The sequence below is a fragment of the Mastigoproctus giganteus genome, chromosome 5 (genome assembly GCF_048544385.1).
Source record: "Mastigoproctus giganteus isolate SK-2022 chromosome 5, ASM4854438v1, whole genome shotgun sequence".
Lineage (NCBI taxonomy): Eukaryota > Metazoa > Arthropoda > Arachnida > Uropygi > Thelyphonidae > Mastigoproctus > Mastigoproctus giganteus.
In genome coordinates this window covers 166,138,659-166,158,130 of record NC_143579.1, presented here as the reverse complement: position 1 = coordinate 166,158,130, position 19,472 = coordinate 166,138,659, and the positions used below count along the sequence as shown (strand labels likewise).

The 19,472-nt window shown below is 36.9% G+C and overlaps 1 protein-coding gene across 2 annotated transcripts in view; it reads right to left on the bottom strand.

Moving 5' to 3' along the window:
• The window catches only part of LOC150085814 (neural cell adhesion molecule L1), a 263,360-nt gene that overhangs the window by 231,115 nt on the left and 12,773 nt on the right, over positions 1 to 19,472 (bottom strand). For both annotated transcript variants that reach the window (XM_090373501.1, XM_090373502.1), the window contains exon 2: positions 1,402 to 1,677. In XM_090373501.1, the coding sequence (XP_090229627.1) occupies positions 1,402 to 1,677 (276 nt within the window). The remainder of the gene's footprint in view (positions 1 to 1,401; positions 1,678 to 19,472) is intronic.

Here is a 19,472-nt window from a genome sequence, read left to right as displayed (position 1 = left end):
GTTTTTATTTATACAGGGTTCCTCCAAATCTGACTTCCCCTGTAATCCTGTGCCGCTGAGGCGACAGCACTCAGTTTGGAGAATGAATGTCCAGGCAGTTATCCCACGCTGTGGCAGCATCAGCATCCCACATCTAATGGTGTCAGCAATTCATACCTTTAGAAATGAAGTTCTTTGTTTAGTCAGGGGTTTCTCTGGCAGATGAGTTGCCCTGAATTCATCCCACACCATGCTAGGTGTCAGAATTGTTAGTGTACCGAGGCACCATCCAGGAGATCTACTCCGGGATCAACCCACACTGTAGCAGTGTCAACATCCTACACCATTAGGTGTTTGCAGTCAGATCTGGTGGTCAAATATGTATGTTTAGACAGAAGCACTTAAGTTGGGGGGGGGGCCCCAGCAGAGTCTCAGACTCTTTGGGACCCATTTATGATTTGTGAGATGGACAATATGCAAACAACTAATTTAAGAGATGAAATGACTGTGCCACTGACATACTCTCTGTCCACTTCTGCTGGGATTTAACACAGAATCATTCTGGATTGACCAAGTTTTGCAGGATCTAATCACAAAATTGTGATTAGATCCTGCAATTCCAAAAGTAGTTGCATTATCAAGAATTTTAAAGTATTACTCTTATGGAGATTGTTGGAGTTCAAGATATCAAAAGTCTAACAATTTTAACAAATGCATTCTACCTGTGTAGAAACATGGACAATGAACAAAAATTCCAAAATTCCCAGTCTCCTTAAGGGACCAAGGCTACTTGTGGAATCATAATTGGTCCTCGCAGCTTACCAGAAGAATATGCGTAAAGTTTTTCATGTTGATCCAACCTCCTCTTCCTGAGTAACATTCAACATCTCAAAAACAAATATAGATTTTTATAGTAGTTTCGGATGACTTACTGGGCACTGGTGAATTTGTGGAATCAGAATTTCTATTAGTTCAATTCTGATGAAAGTTGGCACTAAACAAATCCTCTTAAAAGACCCAGATATAAAATTTCATGAAATTTGATTTGTCAGAGTTCAGTTGTTACATATCACTGGATGGACAAGATGAAGACAATAGGCACTTTGTACATATGTGTAAAGTCTAAATACTTTGGACATGCTTGGATTCTACATGTACACAGTAAAAAAAAATTCAAACTTGATTCCATGTTTCTTGTTTCAATTGGAGACAATGACAAAAGGAATGTAAATCTATTCACATTACACAAATTTGCTAACTGAATGTAGAAATATATACAATTCTTAATTTACTATAGATTCACATTAAACAAACGCTTTCATGTAATACATGACCTGTGTTACTGGGAGGGCCTGCGGTATATTCATTATAACATTTATTGTAAAATGGTAATTTTTTAATAATAACATAGATTTTACTTACTTTTAATAATAAGTTGGGTGCCAACTTCCTGCAAATCAAAATGGTTATTAGCTATGCAAGTGTAATTTCCAGCATCTAAGAGTTGCAGGGAAGATGACACTAACGATCCTTTTCTATCATGAACTTCCCAGCTCAACTCAGATGTTAGTGACTGTCCATCTTTTAACCAGTAGATCTGAGGGTGAGGATGGCCAGTAATATTACAGAAGAGGGTCAGTTTGGACCCTACATTTCCTTCTGTGACTGGGGGTAATGGTGAAAGTATTCTTAAAGATGCTGAAACATGAAATTTAAAAGTATAATGCCATATGTATAAAGGTATTAAATGGGAATCAGATAAAAAATATCTTAAAATCAATGTAAATATGTAATAGATGCAATCTGACTATTACTTATGAAATGTGATTTAATGCACTTTTAAAGTTATGCTAAACATATACAGTCGAATCTCGTTAATACAAAGTTCAAGGGACCTAAATTTTCACGTTTTGTAATAACGAGGTCTGCCAAAAGTGTCAAAATCGTACCGTTTTTTTTTTTTTTTTTGGTACATATTGTATATCTAAGACTAATAATAAATAATAACAAATATAAATTAATTTAAATTAATAAAATAAAATAATATAAATAAAATAAAATAAAAACGAAAGCCTTGTCTAACAACACAGTAATAGGAATAACATTGTTTAAAGATTTTATTTTATTTGTAAGATAAACTAAAAAAAAAAAGAAGCAAAACGAAAATATTGTACAGTATAAAATTTTGATATATACAATATTTTAGTATAATAGTAAAAGGAATTACAATCTTAATATGAAAGGAGACATACAAACCATTAACTTTTTAATAAATTAAACTAATTTAAAGAAAGAATCCAATGTCGTTTGCACAGTTTTTGTCCTATATGCATTTTTAACTACAGCATAGACATTATCAAATGCAATAGTTGTTTCTTTATCAATGTTACTGCAGGCCAACACTTTCTTTATTATGTTCAATACATTTTGGGCATCTTTTTTAGATGGCAGTCTGTGCACTTCTTCACTTTTGCTGATAAGAAAAACATCATCGTTTTGTTTGGTGCTTAGCAGCTCTTCTGGTGTTGGCATTGCAGTGGTAGCAACTTCATCATCCACCTTCACAAACTCTTCAAATTCGCCAACAAAATTCATATGCTCCTTCAAATTCCTCCATTCCTCAATGTTGCTATCACATTCGTCTGTTGGACCATGTTTTTCAATGATATTCTCTCCAAAACCACTCTTTCTGAAGCAGTTGATTATTACACTTGATGCAATATTGTCCCAAGCAATAACAAGATTACGGATAGCATCCAACACATTCCAATTTGGCTGCAAATTGTTCCCTCCTATGTTGCAGATCAAGTACCTTATCAGGTGGGCTCTGTATGCTCTCTTGAGGTTATAAATAATACCTTGATCCAGTGGTTGCATTAAACTGGTGGTAAGCCCATTACAAGATTTACATCAACACAGAATGCCACGTAGGCAGGATTTTCTGCACTGCTACCCCCTCCATCAGCCTGCTTAGTGTGTCAGACATCAGTAGGATGTCATCTAAACCTCCACAGTTTTAAGGATAAAAACAACAGTCCTATATTTGTCAACTTAAGTGTCTCAGCAGAATGCGCTGTACAATGATTTAGAATCATCAAAATGTTCCTTTTTTCTGAAGCCATTCTTCTGTCTACTTTTGATAACCAAGACTGAAAAATTTTGAGTGTAAGCCAAGCACTTCTATTGGCTTCATAATTACAGGGAATTTAGTAACTGCTTTAAAACATCTTGGCTTGAAAAACTTACCAATCACAAGTGGGTGTAGTTTTGTACTGCCATCTGAATTGTAGCATAACAGAACAGTGAGTCTTTTTTACTAAACTTTCCGCCATGACAAGACTCTCTTCGAACAGAAAATTATAAAATAAATCTGTCTCAACAAGATTAAAAATATCCTTTGCCGCATATTTTTCAAGAATGGACCATACAGAACACAACCAGTCTGCAGCCTTTTCTTTGTCGACTAATCCAGCCTCACCCCAAACATTTCGCAAAGCCAAGCTATTCCTGTCTTTAAATCTTTGGAGCCAGCCACTGCTGCATTTGAAGTCGCTAATTCATTGTTGCTGAGCTAGATAATTTGTCTTTTCTTGCAAAATCAGACATGATATTGGCAAATTACATGCACGCATTTGTTGGTACCACTCGAAAAGTTTTTTTTTTGATTTGGTAGTTGTTGGCGCATCGGCTTCTGTGGCCATATTGCACCTCCCAAGGTTTTTGCAGTACTTTGATCCAAGCCCGAGGCGGGAATCGAACCCGCGACCTTTGGGTTGCCGGGCAGGTACTTTACCCACTCGGCTAGCCCGGTCGGCTCGAAAAGTTTTGTTTCAAGCTCCTCATGTTTTGCACCACAAATTCGTTTCCTGTTTTTCATTGCTGCTCCAGAATCATGCACTTCAAGTCTTTTTCGGTTTTTCAGAATTGTTAATAAAGTAGGTAAAGGGATGTTGTATTCCTTTGCAATGTCCATTTTGCTTCTTTCCATCCTATCAGTCTCTTGTATAATTTTTAATTTAATTTCCAGGTTTAATTCCGTCCATTTACATTTTGTCACCATAACACTGCTAGATAAGATTTACTATAAACAAATTTTAAATTAATTTAAAGACACAAGTTCCAAAAAAGACATTAGCTCACATAAAATGACAAAAAAATTAGATTGCTGTGTACGGTAGCAAAAGACTTTGAACTGGGGTAACGATTGCAACTCACCTTATTCCTCTGGAGAGCGAGGGAGTGCATGTAAACAACTTAGAAAAACTCTATTTATTCTTTTGTTAGTTTAACAACTCATCCTACAGAAAGATGTTTTTGAGAGTGCACTTGATGTTGTAGCTACCATGAACTGTTTTTGTTTAAACAAAACTAATTTCTAACAAGTCAGTGCCATCTTTCGGGAAGTAGGGAGCCAGGTGGCCAGAGGTAATAATAGGGGCAATAATCGGACAGCTCTGCCAAGATTTGTATTAAAAGTACAAAATGACAATATTTATTTCTCACAGGCGAAAAAGAACTTTGTAATATTTATTAACCGAATTTTGTAATAAACGAATATATTCACATAGAAAAGCCTATCCTTTTGCAGGGGAATGGTATGTGCTTCATATAAACGAGTACTTTTAATAAAACGAGTTTGTATTAACGAGATTTTACTGTACCTTAAAAATAACTTAGCTTAAAATTTTTTTCCCATGAAAAGAAAAAAATACATTAAATACTTTCTTTAATGGACTTTGGAAACAACAGATAGCAAACACCAAACCAAGCATTTCATTCACATGGGACCTTATAAATATGACTCCATCAGTCTGCTGGTATTTATCACCATTTAAAATATTAATATTTTAACAAAAAATAAATTTAACTCAATGCTAATTAGAAGGGTAGTGAAATTACTATACTGCCTGATCTTATGGAGATCAGAAAACTACACTCAAGCTTGTAAATTTCCTTAAGAATAAGCCCATTACAAGATTCACATCAACACAGAATGCCACGTAGGTAGGCTTTTCTGCATTGTTACCCCCTCCATGTGTCAGACCATCAGTAGGATGTCATCTAAACCTCCAAAGAGTACTTGAGAGTTGCCACCATGCAGCATGACAAACTTTCAAGCTGCTCCGCTCTACATACAACAATAAGTGTGGTAACATATGGTATAATAACATTTTAAAAAAATTTTATTTCACAGAAGAGCAGTTTTTCATGAAATTCTGATGGCTTTGGTGACCATATCCATTTCTTTTCAGTTTAACAGGAAATCAGCATTAGTGAACAGGCCTTACCATCATATAGCTAAATCAAGGTTTCATGGATAATAGTAGGACATACTGTATGTCCTTATACTCAGTGGTGAGCTCTGAATGTTTTAACAATAGGATCACAGTTTTGCCAACTTTTTATTCTTCTTTTTTTTATAACTAGGGAAATATAATGGATACATTTTTTTTTCATGATAGAATTTTAACACTGCAAATAAAAAATAACATAAAAACTATCACAAAACATTCAAGAATATAAAAAGAAATATTACATAAAAAAAACTATTCTAGAAAAGGTACACAAAAATCACAGATTACATGAAAAAAATTATTACACAAATATTCAAGAAAAATGGACTTGTAGAATTTATTTCTTTATTAATATTTGTTGCCAATCTGCTTTACTCGATAGTTGATCTTCTGATTATGGAGGAAACATTTGATGCAATGATCCGGATCAAATTGAAGCAATTTGATCCATTCCGATTTACGGTCATCATATCTGCAACATGTTTCAAAGATGTTCTTTTTATTTTTACAATACTATTCATTATGCTGAAAGCTTGCTCAGCTTCAATGCTGCTGCAACGTGTTTAATTGTCAAAGATGTTCCTTTTATTTTTAAAATATTATTCATTATGCTTGAAGCTTGCTCAGCTTCAGCACTGCTATTCACAGTGGTTTCAAGGATATTTCTAGATTTTTTAACTGAAAACAGAATTTCACTCTATTTTAAAGATAAACGGTCTTCAACAAAATCTGTAAATCATTAATTTTTATTTCATATTTTATTATGAAAACTTCTTATTCTTTTCTTCTTAGAAAATTTCTTATTCGTTTTTCATCCTCTTGCCACAGAAACAAAAGTTCTTCCATATTCCATGTTTAGCATATGTTTAAAATTTCTTTCAATTCCTCATTGTCAATGATATCATTATTTTCTTTATTTAATTTAAAATTACTCTGTTACATTAATAACCGATCCTGTAAGGATAAAACAATGCAATTTAATAAGTTGTCACAATGTAATTTTTTAAAATGTGTTCTTACTTTCGATTTTGATTCCCTCAAATTCTTTCGACTTCAATATGCTCTCAATTTTAGCTTCATAATTTCCTTCAGAATTTTTCAAATTAGCAATAGCACTGATAGTTTGAATAATTCATTTATCTACTTTTACTATAGATATGCCCCAACTTTGTAAAGCTTCTGAAAGGTAAGGCGCACCTGCAGGATGTTGATCGTTAGTGATAAATCGTTAAGAAATTCCAGATTGAAAAGTCAGTTTAATAAACCTGAATATTTAACTTCTGATTCAGAATGATTAATCAGAATGCTTGCACAAAGAGAGATAATTCCTCCAAACCTCAATTGTCACCTGCAAGTTACAATCTGCCCATCGTGGCCTGAACACATGATCGATCTTTATAATTTCCACATCAAGTTCTTTAGCAATCATCTTTAAACCGCGCTAGTTTTTTGGAGATTGGTGATATAATGCATACAGTTTTTTTTTTTTTTTAATTATTTCCCATATGTCATTATATTTTGGAACATTTTCTTCACATTGACAGCTGCCGAGGTGAAGAAACTTTTGAAACTGTCCTTCAGTGAAGGCCTTGACAGTTTCAAAATCTGCCAACATTTCATCTTTGGAAAGTTTATTTAATATCTTAGTTATCCCCCCCCCCACTCCACGTCACTAGTTCTTTAAATACTGTCCAAACTGTCGGAATCACTCACTTCTCGGAAAAATAGATGACCACTTGCTGGAGTAAAGGGAACCCATAACACATGTTATGGTTAATCTTCTGACAGGCTATGGAAAGCATACTGACTAGTACAACCTCTCGGTATGTGGGATAGGTGGCTGCATAGGTTTTATGGGCACCACTAACATCGTCGATCGGTAATCCCTTTAACCCTTAATTTACACTTTCTAACTGCCTAAAGGCCAGTGGTGGGAACAATGCATACAAAGTTCTCTCATTATCCGTTCATTATATAGAAATTTCTTTCGTTCTACAGAAACTATTTTAAATGTAATTACTAAGAGGAATTCAAAAAATTCATTATAAAGAAATTCATTAAACAGAGGTCCAACTGTAATTAAATCAAAAATGAAGTATTTTAAAATACATAACTGGATGAGTGTGTCCTTAAAATGCTGCACCTGGGGCTGGGGTACTCTGGTCGCCCCACCGTAGTTGCAGCTCTGGATACCCAATAATTTAATTCAGGATTCAGGAACAATGCATTTTCAAAAAAAAAAAAAAAAAAAATGGGCTCTTGTGAGCCAACTATAGCTCACCACTGTTTATACTACAACTAGGCTTATTAACCAGTTTATAAAAGAAAAAAAAAAATTTAAAAACAATGATTAACCAAATTAAAATGCTATTATAGCACATATAATAGTGCTATTATAGCACACACAGATGAGCAGAAAACCCACTATACTATTATTATGGGAGACTTCAATGCTAAGGTTGGAAAAAGACAAAACAGCGCAGAAAGGGGAACTATAGGAAATTTTGGAATTGGTGAAAGAAATAAGAGGTGAAAGACTTGTGGAATTTGCAGAATCTCAAGGACTGTCAGTAATGAACACTTTTTTCAAGAAAAGGGTGAACAGAAAGTGGACATGGAAGAGTCCAAATGGATTAACTACTAATGAAATCGACTTCATCCTCACTAACAGAAGATATATTGTGAATGATCTTACTGTCCTGAATAAGGTAAATGTTGGAAGTGATCACAGAATGGTAAGATGTACACTTGATATAGATGTAGGAAAGGAAAGGACAAAACTGACTCGAGTAAATAACACAAAGGTCTTTGAAATAATATAAGAGGAGAAAAAGCAGTATGTACAACTTAAGAACAAGTTTGAGCATCTGCAGACTGCTGAGGATCAAGATATCGACGAGGAATATCACAACTTTTTGAAAGTGATAAAGCCCAAGAAACCTATAGGGAAAAAGAAATCCAAAGAAGAAAAAATTAGTCAAGAAACACTTGTCATGATGAACCGAAGACGACAAATGAAAAGCAAGAAAAAACACTGACAGGGAGAAAATGAGTATACTGAGTTATGCAAAGCCATTAGAAAGAGACTCAGAGAGGACATAAGAAGATTTAACACAAGAAAAGTAGAACAAGCATTAAGGGAAAACAAAGGATTTAAATCAGCAGCCATGAGCAGTGATACAGAAAGACAAATGATACTGAAACTGAAGAATAGCGATGGTGTACTTATAAACAGCAGAGAAGGCATAATTCAAATAGCAGAAGACTACTAGGAGTAAACTGGGAGTAAAGTGGAGGAGAAATTGTTGAAGATAAACATAAGAAAGGCACCCGGGGTGGATGGGATCTATCCAGTTATATTAAAGGAGGCAGCAAAGGAAGTAAGCAAACCCTTAGCCATAATTATGAGAGCCTCCTTGGACTCAGGGGAGGTACCCATAGACTGGAAATGTGCAAATGTGACCCCAATTCACAAAGGAGGATTAAAGGCTGACACAAGTAATTATAGACCTGTGAGCTTAACTTCTGTTCCAGGAAAATTAATGGAGGCACTGGTTAAAGAAGCACTGCAGGATCATTTAGACAAGACTTCAGTTATAGCTCAGACATAGCATGGTTTCGTTAAGGGGAAGTCTTGCCTGACCAACTTGATTGGATACTATGATGCAGTCACAAAAGAACTGGATGCAGGGAATAACTTTGATATTATATACTTGGATCTTAGAAAGGCTTTTGATACTGTTGCACATGGAAGACTGCTACACAAATTGGAGCAGTGTGACATTGGAGGCAAATTGCTGCTATGGATAAAGGGGTGGTTGAGGGGGAGAAGACAGAGAGTGGTAATCAATGGACACTGCTCATCGTGGACTAATGTTATTAGTGGAGTCCCTCAGGGCTCAGTGTTGGGTCCATTATTGTTTTCTGTATTTATAAATGATATTGATGATGGTATATCAAGCTTAATGTCCAAGTTTGCAGATGATACAAAGGTTGGCAGGGTTGTCAAGGACACTACTGACACTATGCTGCTGCAACAGGATCTGGAAAGGTTGAGCAGATGGGCTGAGAGGTGGCAAATGAAGTTTAACATTGACAAATGTAAAGTACTACACATGGGAAAAAGCAACCCCAGAGCAACGTATCAACTCTGTGGTACTACACTGACAGTGGTAGAGAATGAACGGGACTTGGGGGTGATTGTGCAGGCAGATATGAAGTTCTCTGAGCAGTGCAGACGGGCTGCAAGAGTAGCTCATGGAGTATTGTCAATGATATACAGGAATTTTTCCAGCAGGGATAAGGAGGTGATTATTCCACTGTATAAGGCAATGGTCAGGCCACACCTAGAGTACTGTATACAGGTCTGGAGGCCTCATTTCAAGAAGGATGTAGAGCTGCTGGAACGAGTACAGAGAAGGGCAACAAGATTAGTGAATGGAACAAAGGGGTGCTCTTACGAAGAAAGGCTTAAGTTTTGCAAATTACAGTGTCTGGAGACTAGGCACCAGCGAGGTGATCTGATAGAGGTGTATAAAGCCTTGAATGGTTTAAGCATGCTCAATGCTGATGGGATTCTTCCTCTAGCTCAGAAAAATCACCTGAGAGTGCATAAATTCAAATTGAGGAAAGACAGATGTAGGATAGACGTGCGGAAATTTGCCTTTAGCCAGCGGGTGGTTGGTTGGTGGAACAGACTGCCATCCCTTGTGGTGGAGGTTGATAGCCTAAATAAGTTTAAGGCTCAGCTGGACAGGTATTTTGAACGAACAGAGGGGTGAAGTGGAAGTGGGTTTTTTTTTTTTTTTGGCTGATGCTGCATAAGCTTGCTTTCTTGCATCAAATGCCTCTACTAATGCTAATGCTATAGAGAATTATACAAGGAGCAGAGAAATGATGCCAGCAGTGGGGAAGATGGATTGCAAAGTAGCAACACATACGACATACCCAATATTCTTCCTGATGAGGTAGAACATGCATTGAAGAAAATGAAGAATCAGAAAGCCCCGGGGGAAGATGAAGTTACTGTAGAGTTGTTAAAATTGGGAGGAAGAGACATAACACAAAAATTGGCAAGGTTCTTCACAAAGTGCATTAGAAAAGGTGTGACGTCTAAGCAGTGGAATAATGCAATCATAGTTTTGCTGCATAAGAAAGGAGATAAATCAGAAATTGGAAATTATAGACCAATTAGCTTGTTATCCCACATCTACAAGTTGTTCACAAGGGTCATTACTAACAGATTAGAAAGAATAGTTGATGAGAATCAACCGAAAGAGCAAGCTGGCTTTAGGACAGGATTCTCAACTATGGATCACCTTCAATTAATATCACAGCTAATGGAGAAAGCAAATGAATATAAAACACCATTATGCCTGGCATTTGTGGATTATGAAAAGGCATTTGACTCCATACAGCATAAGGCAATGTTTCGGGAACTGGAAAGACAAGGCATTGATACCCCATATATTATGATTTTGAAGAAAATATATGAGAGTGCTACCTCCTTTATTAGACTAGACAATGACAGTAGAATATTTAAAATTGAGAAAGGAGCTCAACAAGGAGACACAATATCTCCGAAGCTGTTTACTGCTGCCCTTGAGGAAGCTTTCAGAAGATTAGACTGGTCGCAGAAAGGAGTCAATGTGAACGGAGAGTACCTAAACCATTTACGATTTGCAGATGACATTGTGGTCATAAGCCATGATCCCAAAGAATTAGAGGAAAATCTTAATGAGTTATGCACAGCTAGTAAGGATTTTGGACTAAAGATGAATATGGCTAAAACAAAAGTAATGATGAACAAGTATGCCATGGAAAGGGAAATAATGATTAAAAGAGCAGTAATTGAAAAGGTGGAGTCATATACTTATCTGGGACAAGTTATTAGCTGTAATAATGATAAATGGCTGGAAGTCAAGAGAAGAATAAATTTTGGATGGATAGCATTCAGGAAATATAGTCACATACTGAAGGGCAATATCCCAGTTTGTCTGAAACGTAAAATAATGAATCAATGTATACTCCCCACCATGACTTATGGAAGTGAAACTTGGGCACTCACCAAAAGAATGGAAGAGAAGCTGAGAACTACACAGCGAAGAATGGAACGAATCATATTGGGAATCAAACTGTTAGATAAGAAGAGAAACACCTGGATTAGGCAACAAACTCAAGTAAAGGACATTCTTATCAAAACTAAAGAACTAAAATGGTCTTGGGCAGGACACATAGCTCGAAGATATGATGACGGATGGACTAAGAAAATAACAGAATGGTACCCAAGAGGAGCTAGAAGAAAACCTGAAGACAAAGGCGGAGATGGATAGATGAAATTCATGAGTTTGTGGGTAGTAAATGGATGGCCAGTGCTCAAAATAGTAGGAACTGGAAAGTTGCTGGAGAGGCCTTCATCCTGCAGTGGATTGAAAATGGCTGATGATGATAGCACATATGAGAAACTGCTGCAGCTGTTACTTCTAATCTAGGCAATAACAAAATAAACAATAAATAAAAGAAAGAAATTAACAAATTCTTATTAATGGACCTCAGAATATTTTTATGACAGATACAAACATAGCCCAGAATAATGCAAACCATATCCCTGCATAAACCTAAAAGCAAATACTGACACCTGCTAGTAGAGAAATAACGTACCAAAAGAACATGTTAAGGACATTTTAACAAACCAAATGAACAACTACAGAGAAATCTTCATTTGGGGACATCTCTTCATGTAAGTTCCTACAGGATTGCATTGCTGTCGTGCCTGCTCATAGAAAGAAACTGAAAAAAGAAAAATGCCTATACGGTCAACACTGCCTAAAATCTGAAGCAAATAAGGCAAAAAAAAAAAAAGGTTTCAAGAAGACCAAACAAAGTGTGCATATGCAACTAAACTATTAACAAACAATACTAAAAAGCAAAATACACAATAATTGGCTAAATCATAATTATATGAGTAATAACACCAATCTAACTCAAGACAGAAAATAAAAATAAAATAAATTAAATAATAAATGGGTAACCATACTGAAAAATGTGGAATGAAAGGGGTGAAAATAAAACCATCAGTGTGTGAACTATCTCTACAAAAGTCAAATAATTAAAAGCATGAACTCTATGTGGTGCTTAGTTAATCATAGATCAGCTATGAGTAACCAAATCAAAACCTTGTTACACCATGTACAGCAGGGGTCGGCAACCTGCAGCTCAAGAGCCACATGAGGCTCTTTGAGCATGTAACTGTGGCTCTAACTTTTAGCCCATATGAAGCATAATTTGAAATGGAGTTAGAGGACTTAAAAATCAAGGATGTGGAGTGCAAGATTAAAATGCCTTGAAATTCAGGATTTGGAGAGGCAAAAGGCTAACCTTGCAATTCTACACAAATGGACGGCGATGAACGAGTTGAAAAAGCAAGACCAAATTGTGTTCGATGCATAGAGTAGCTTACCGGACACATACAAATTTGAAAATATTTGGACTTCTCTCAGTTTTTGGTTAAACGAATTTCTGCGGGCAAATATTTTCAAACATGAACTATATTAAAAATAAATCAAGAAACCGTCTGAACAATGATGTTGAGAGCCTGATGTTGAGAGACTCACTCAAGAAGTTCAGCAGCAAAAGTCACATTAATTCGTACCTAATTGGATGTTTGTTACGTTTTTTCATTATTAATAAATAATATTTCAAAAAATATATATTTTTTAATAAAACACCTTCCCATTCTTTTATAATTCTTAAAAAACTCCCCCACCCCTCCTCCTCCTCCTCCCAGCTTGAGCTGAGGCTCTTCGGATTCTCTCTCTTTTTTAATTTGAGCAAAAACGGCTCTTTACTCAAAAAAAGGTTGCCGACCCCTGATGTACAGGAAACAGCTAACTGCTACCTGTATCCAAGCATAAGCATAATAAAAAATAAATTTGTGGAATAGCTCGATACTGAGATACATTGCTGTAATTTAATTTTTCAACTGAAATTACGTTACAGATTAGGAAAGCAAAGTACATCTCCCAGCTTATTGAGGGTGCCTTGGCTTGAGAAGGGGGGAGGGATTGATGGTGGCAAAGGCCTTATTGCAGAACTGAGTGTAACTGGATATAATGCTACAGGGTGCCTGTGTGTATATGGTACAGGGACAGTGAGAAAATAACAGAGAAATTTACATTTTGATGTAAAAATATGAGTGCTTGAGGAAAAGATTTACTGCTCTCAAAAGGAATTAAAATGAGGAACTCATGAAGTATTCAGCTGTCCAAATGAATGCTAGTTTACCCATCTACATATAGTTGCATGGCAGCATTACTGCAAGAAGCACTAGTCCACAGGAGGTAGCTATTTTTGGTGATTCTACTGTCAGGACAAAAGGGAATATTTTATGTAATAAGGATAGGTAGAAGAGACCAGGGTATGTCTACTGGGGCAAAAGTTAGAGACATTTTAGAACAATTATAGAAGGGTAAAAGTAAAAAACATGATATTAATTGCACATGTTGGTACTAATAATATTAAGAATAGGCAATCTTTGGCTTTGCTTAATAAGTATGATGTGATAATGGGAAAAAGCCACGAGTTGGGACTAAATGTGAAATTATCTAGTATTCTGCCAAGGCACGATGGGAGGTAGTTCATGATGCAAGCCTGTGTCAATCATTTTAATCGGAAGAGATTCTACAAAGATCATAGGGTAGAACAGATGACAGCATAGATATTAAGCATAAACCTCAGACATCCTTGCACTATGTGGCTAGTAATAATAATAATAATAATAATGTAGGCGGTTTGGGAAACGGCTAATTTTTGATTGGTGTGTGGGGGTAGGGGGGCATATACAGAACTGATGGTAGAACTGATTCTTGTATTTATGTCTATTTGGACATAGAAAGGCAGGATAATTTTCAAGGAATGCTAGGGATACTAACAGGAAATGTAGTTATTAGCATTAGCATTGACATAAGATGCAAGAATGCTAGCTTATGCAGTTTTAGCTGAAAAAAAAAAAAAAAAAATCTCATTTCAACTATCTATTTACTCCAAAACTTTGTCCAGTTTTTCATTGAATCTATTTAAGCTATCAACTTCCAGAACGACAGATTGAAGTTTGTTCCAATAAACAACCACTTGTTCACTAAACGCAAATTTCTGTTCATCTATTCTGCAATTGTCTTTTTTCAATTTCAATTTATGCCCCCTCGTGCATAATCTAAGCAAGAGGAAGAATCTCATTAGCATTGAGCTTGATCAAACCATTCAAAGCAGACCATTCAATTAAGAAGGTTCTGGAGCGAGTTCTAAGGGTCGTACTGAAGAGAAATTTGGAAAACAGGTACAATAAAGAATGCACTCACCATTTATTGGGGAAAAAAAAAAAAAAAAAAATAGTTACAAAATTTGTCGCTTTATGGCGCATAACTACCTTAGTTATGATTATGCAAATACGTTACGTTATTTGCATAATTGTAAGTTATTGCTACAGTGCCACTACTCAGCTCTACTGTACTGTATAAAAGCAAAGCACTCTTCAAAATCATAAGGAAAAGGCGCTATTAGTAAAGCTAAACTATCAGAACAGCAACAATGCAGCTGTGGCTATCAGAGAATTCCAGCGTCAGAAGCGCATAAGGCCCACGTGGACCTATGACTGTTTCTACTCTATGCAAAATTACTGCAAAATTTGAAGCGACAGGACATCTTGGTGTTCAACCAGGTAGAGGTCAAAAATGAGTGGACTCCTCTCATGTTGAAGATGTGGCTATGGCTGTCGTGGATTTATAAAGTCAATCTCCATGTGGTAGCACAAGGGTGCCAGCTGTTTCTCATGAAGCGGACATGCCGTATTCCACTGTAAGGCTAGTAATGCGTCAGGTGTTGCGGTACCATCCTTACAAGATGCACATGCTACAGCAGCTAAAGCATGGTGATGCACTTCACATTCGCACTTCAGTGAAGAGGTCCCCTTGCATTCTTCAAAAGTAACAGTGTGGTGTGGATTTATGGCCACATTCGTGATTGGGCCATATTTTTTTGGAACAGGTAACACCGACTGGACCCTGCACCTGTTCCATCACTGGACAGCGATATTATGAAATGTTGGAAAATTTCGCAATACCAGAGCTGCAACAACGTGGGTGCCTTCAGGATACCATATTCATGTAAGATGATGCTGTTGTTGTTGTTGTTATTTGATTTTTAGGAGCATTAGCAACTAAGGCCATATTGCTCCGGGATATGCGGTGGTCATTCCCTGACCTTTCCGCATCCTCCGTATTTGGTGGTGACGGGCTCGAACCCCGGTCTAATCAAGAAGCGTGTGCTACGCACTGCTGCTCCTTCCCACCTGGCTACGGAGGCACCTGTAAGATGATGCGCCACCCCCACATCCACCATTGTGTCCAAAGATTGCTAAGGCAACACTTTACAGATGAACGGGTTATCAGCCATTGTTTCTAGACATCTTGGCCACCCCGATCACCGGATCTCACCACATGCGATTCTGGTTGTTGGGTTTTTTGAAGAACCAGGTGTATTGGGAAGGATGTCAAACTCAGGCAGATCTGAAGGACAGCATTAGATGTCATGTGCTGGCTATTCCAGTTGACATGTTAGGTTCTACTGTAAAAAATGCTGTTCTTCGAATGGAAACTTGTTGATCAAAATGGAGGACTCATTAAACAATTAAAGCACTGTTCGAATGATTTGTATTGCCTCAGTGCCATATAGTGACAAATTTTGTAACTAATTTTTTTTTCCCCCAATAAATGGCGGGTGCATTCTTTATTGTACCAGTTGCCCAAATTTCTCTTCAGTAAGAGCCTTAAAACTCGCTCCAGAGCCCGCTACATAGAGATACTTTAATTTTAACAACCCTGTGTGTGTGTGTGTGTGTGTGTGTGTGTGTGTGTGTGTGTGTGTGTGTGTGTGTGTGTGTGTGTGTATATATATATATATATGTTATATGATATTTATATAATAATATAATTATAAAAATTACATTCCATAATACAAATTATATATATACAGTATATAATTTTATTCTTTATATAGGGGTACTAAGTAAACATAAATTATAGATCCCCACAAATTTAAAAAGATACTGTACATCATTTTATAATGAAATAAACATATAAATTAAAAAATAATTATAAGTTTAAGTAACTTAAACCCAAATTATGTGGCACCCCTGGAATGTTGCTGTGGCACCCCGGATGAAAACCACTGCCTTGTGTGTCTACAATACTCTGAAAACTTCATATCTGACTGCACAGTTACCCCCAGGTCTTTTGCATTCTCCACTACCTTGAGTGCAGTATCACACAGTTGGTACATTACTCTCAGGTTACTGTTACCCATATGCAGTACTTTACATTAAACATTAGATGCAACCTCTCAGCCTAACTTTTCTCGATCCTGTTGCAGCAGCATATCATAATTACCATCATTAATAACCCTGCCAACCTTTGTATCATCTGCAAACTTAGACAACAAGCCTGATATGCCTTCATCAATAACACTGATAAAAACATAAAACAATGGTCCCAATACTGAACCCTGGGGGCCCACTAAAAACATTAATCCATTAAGAGCAGTGCCCATTAATTACCACTCTGTTTTCTCCCACTCAACCAGCCCTTTATCTATAGGATAGCTTGTGCAGACATTGCTCCTTAAAGCTCTTCAAACAGAGAAGTTTTTCCTGATTTATTTTCTGCTTTATTAGTTTAAATTGTCATATTAACTTATTTTCTAGAGTATCTTTATATTCCTAGTTACGATACTTAGTTTAAAGTTTAACTTAGACAGAGATTTCGTAGATATTACTTAGTATCGGTAACGGTATCAAATCCACGTGTCACAAATTGAACGAGAGGTCTTTTAACCAAATTTAGTCGATTTATTAACCAATTGTTATATCAAATTATCTTCTATAAGTAGATTATAGACCTAGTCAGGATCCTTAGTTTATTCTAAATTGAGATAGCGAGATTTCGAAGCTAATCAATACTTACGAGTCCGTAGAAATACCGTTCATGAATTCCCGCCATTTTTACACGATAGCATAAGCTTAGTGTAGTATACTGCATAATATAATATTGTCAATTAATCAGTAAATCTATTAATCTTGATAAACTTTATTGTCAATTAAATTGTATTTTTAACTCTATAAATATATATAACGACTTAATCGTAACAAATAATTAATACATAACTATAGTGGTACACGTGATACGGAAGTTGTATAAAGGGAACATTAGATACCGAAAAAAAAAAAAAAAAATATATATATATAACATAACTGTTTTGGGATATAACTTAAGGATTTAATTTTTGTTTTAAATTTTATTGAATTAAATTGGAATCATGACGCTGACCAGAGCAGCAAAGCAAAAGGCTCAAGCTAATGGGAGTGCTGTGGTTCAGGGGAGAACTGAGGGGGGCAGTTGCCCTCTGAATCACAGTCTATTAAAATGCACTGTTTGCTTGATGTTTGCGGAGCAGTCGGGTACAGGACATGATACTGCCAAGGGGGATGACTTTGTGTGTGCACGATGTAAGGAGTGCAAGGAAATCAAGCGACAACTCAGCGTTGTTATGGGCCTTTATGAGACCTTGAAGGACAGGGTGGATGCCCTCGAAGGAAATAAATTGAGGGGGTCCATCAAGCTCTCAGCTGCCCACATCAACGCCAGAGCTTGCACTTGGTCATCAGGCAACACAGGGGCAGCCCCCAAGGCAGAATGCGCTGGTCCCACAGGAACTAGTAGTTGTTGGTGACTCTATTGTCAGGGAAACGGGGAACATGCTTTGTAAAAAGGATAGGTGGAATAGGACCAGGGTATGTCTGCCAGGGGCAAAGGTTGATGACGTTGTAGAGCGGATATCATCTTTTAAGGGCACAAAAGGTGATATAGTTGTACACGTTGGCACAAATGATATTAAGAGTAGGAGACCGGCGGAATTACTTAGCAAGTACAGGTCACTGTTGAAAAAAAGCCGTGAATTAGGGTTGAACTTGAAAGTGTCTGCAATTCTGCCCAGACACGATAGGAGGGAGTATATGATGAGAGCCTTGTCGATCAATTCGGCCCTGGAGGGATTGTGCAAGGCTCAAGGGGTAGAATTTTTTTCAGCCTGAACTGTACTTGTTAACAGGAGAGATTGCTTCTACAGGGATGGGATACACTTAAATAGAAAGGGTGCAAGAATTTTTGCTGATGCTGTCGAGGCAGTGTTAGGTGGGTCGGAAAACTGCTAGTTGGGGGGGATACAAGGACTAATAGATTAACAGTAGCCACTGGCAGAGGTGGAAGTGATTCTTGCACTGCTTCTATTCAAATGAGCAGAAGTCTGAAAAACAAGATGCAGGATATTTCAGAGACTGCTGGTAGTCATTGCGTTACAAGTAAACACATGGGTTGTGTTAGGGTAGCTAAGAATAGAAACAGGTGCATGTATACCTGCGTGTACACCAATGCTAGGAGTTTGGTAAATAAATTTGATGAATTTGAGGTATTGCTCAAAACATCAAAGGCAGATATTGTTGGGATATCAGAGACGTGGTGTCACACAGATATAAGTAATGCGGAACTGGAATTTGGGGAATACAATGTATATAGAAAGGATAGACAGGAAAGGAGGGGAGGAGGGGTTATGCTATTAATTAAGAAACACATAAAGTCAAAGGAAGTGAAGCCAGTTGACATCGATGGACAGGGCAGTGTCGAGTCAGTTTGGTGTGACATAAGCATAGGGAAATCAAAATTGAGAGTAGGAGTGTGCTATAGGCCTAATGACTCTGATGAGTATAATAATATATTGTACAGGGAAATAGAGTGGGCCAGTAAATCAGAGAGTCTTATAATGGGGGATTTTAATTTCCCAGATATTGACTGGAATTTGTGGGTTGGTCACTCGCACACTAGCAAGGCTTTTGTGGATTTATTGGATGATTGTTTTCTACATCAGCATGTTCGTGAGGCAACAAGAGGGAGCAATACTCTTGATCTGATTATCAGTAGTGATTCTTCATGCATTAGGAACCTGCAGATAAATGAACCACTAGGTGGCAGTGATCACAGTGTGTTGAAGTGGGATTTACTCAAGGAGGTAACTACCATCAGAGGTAAAGGGAAGGGTTTTTGTTTTCGTAAAGGCGACTATGATGGTCTGAGACAGTATTTAAATTCTATACAG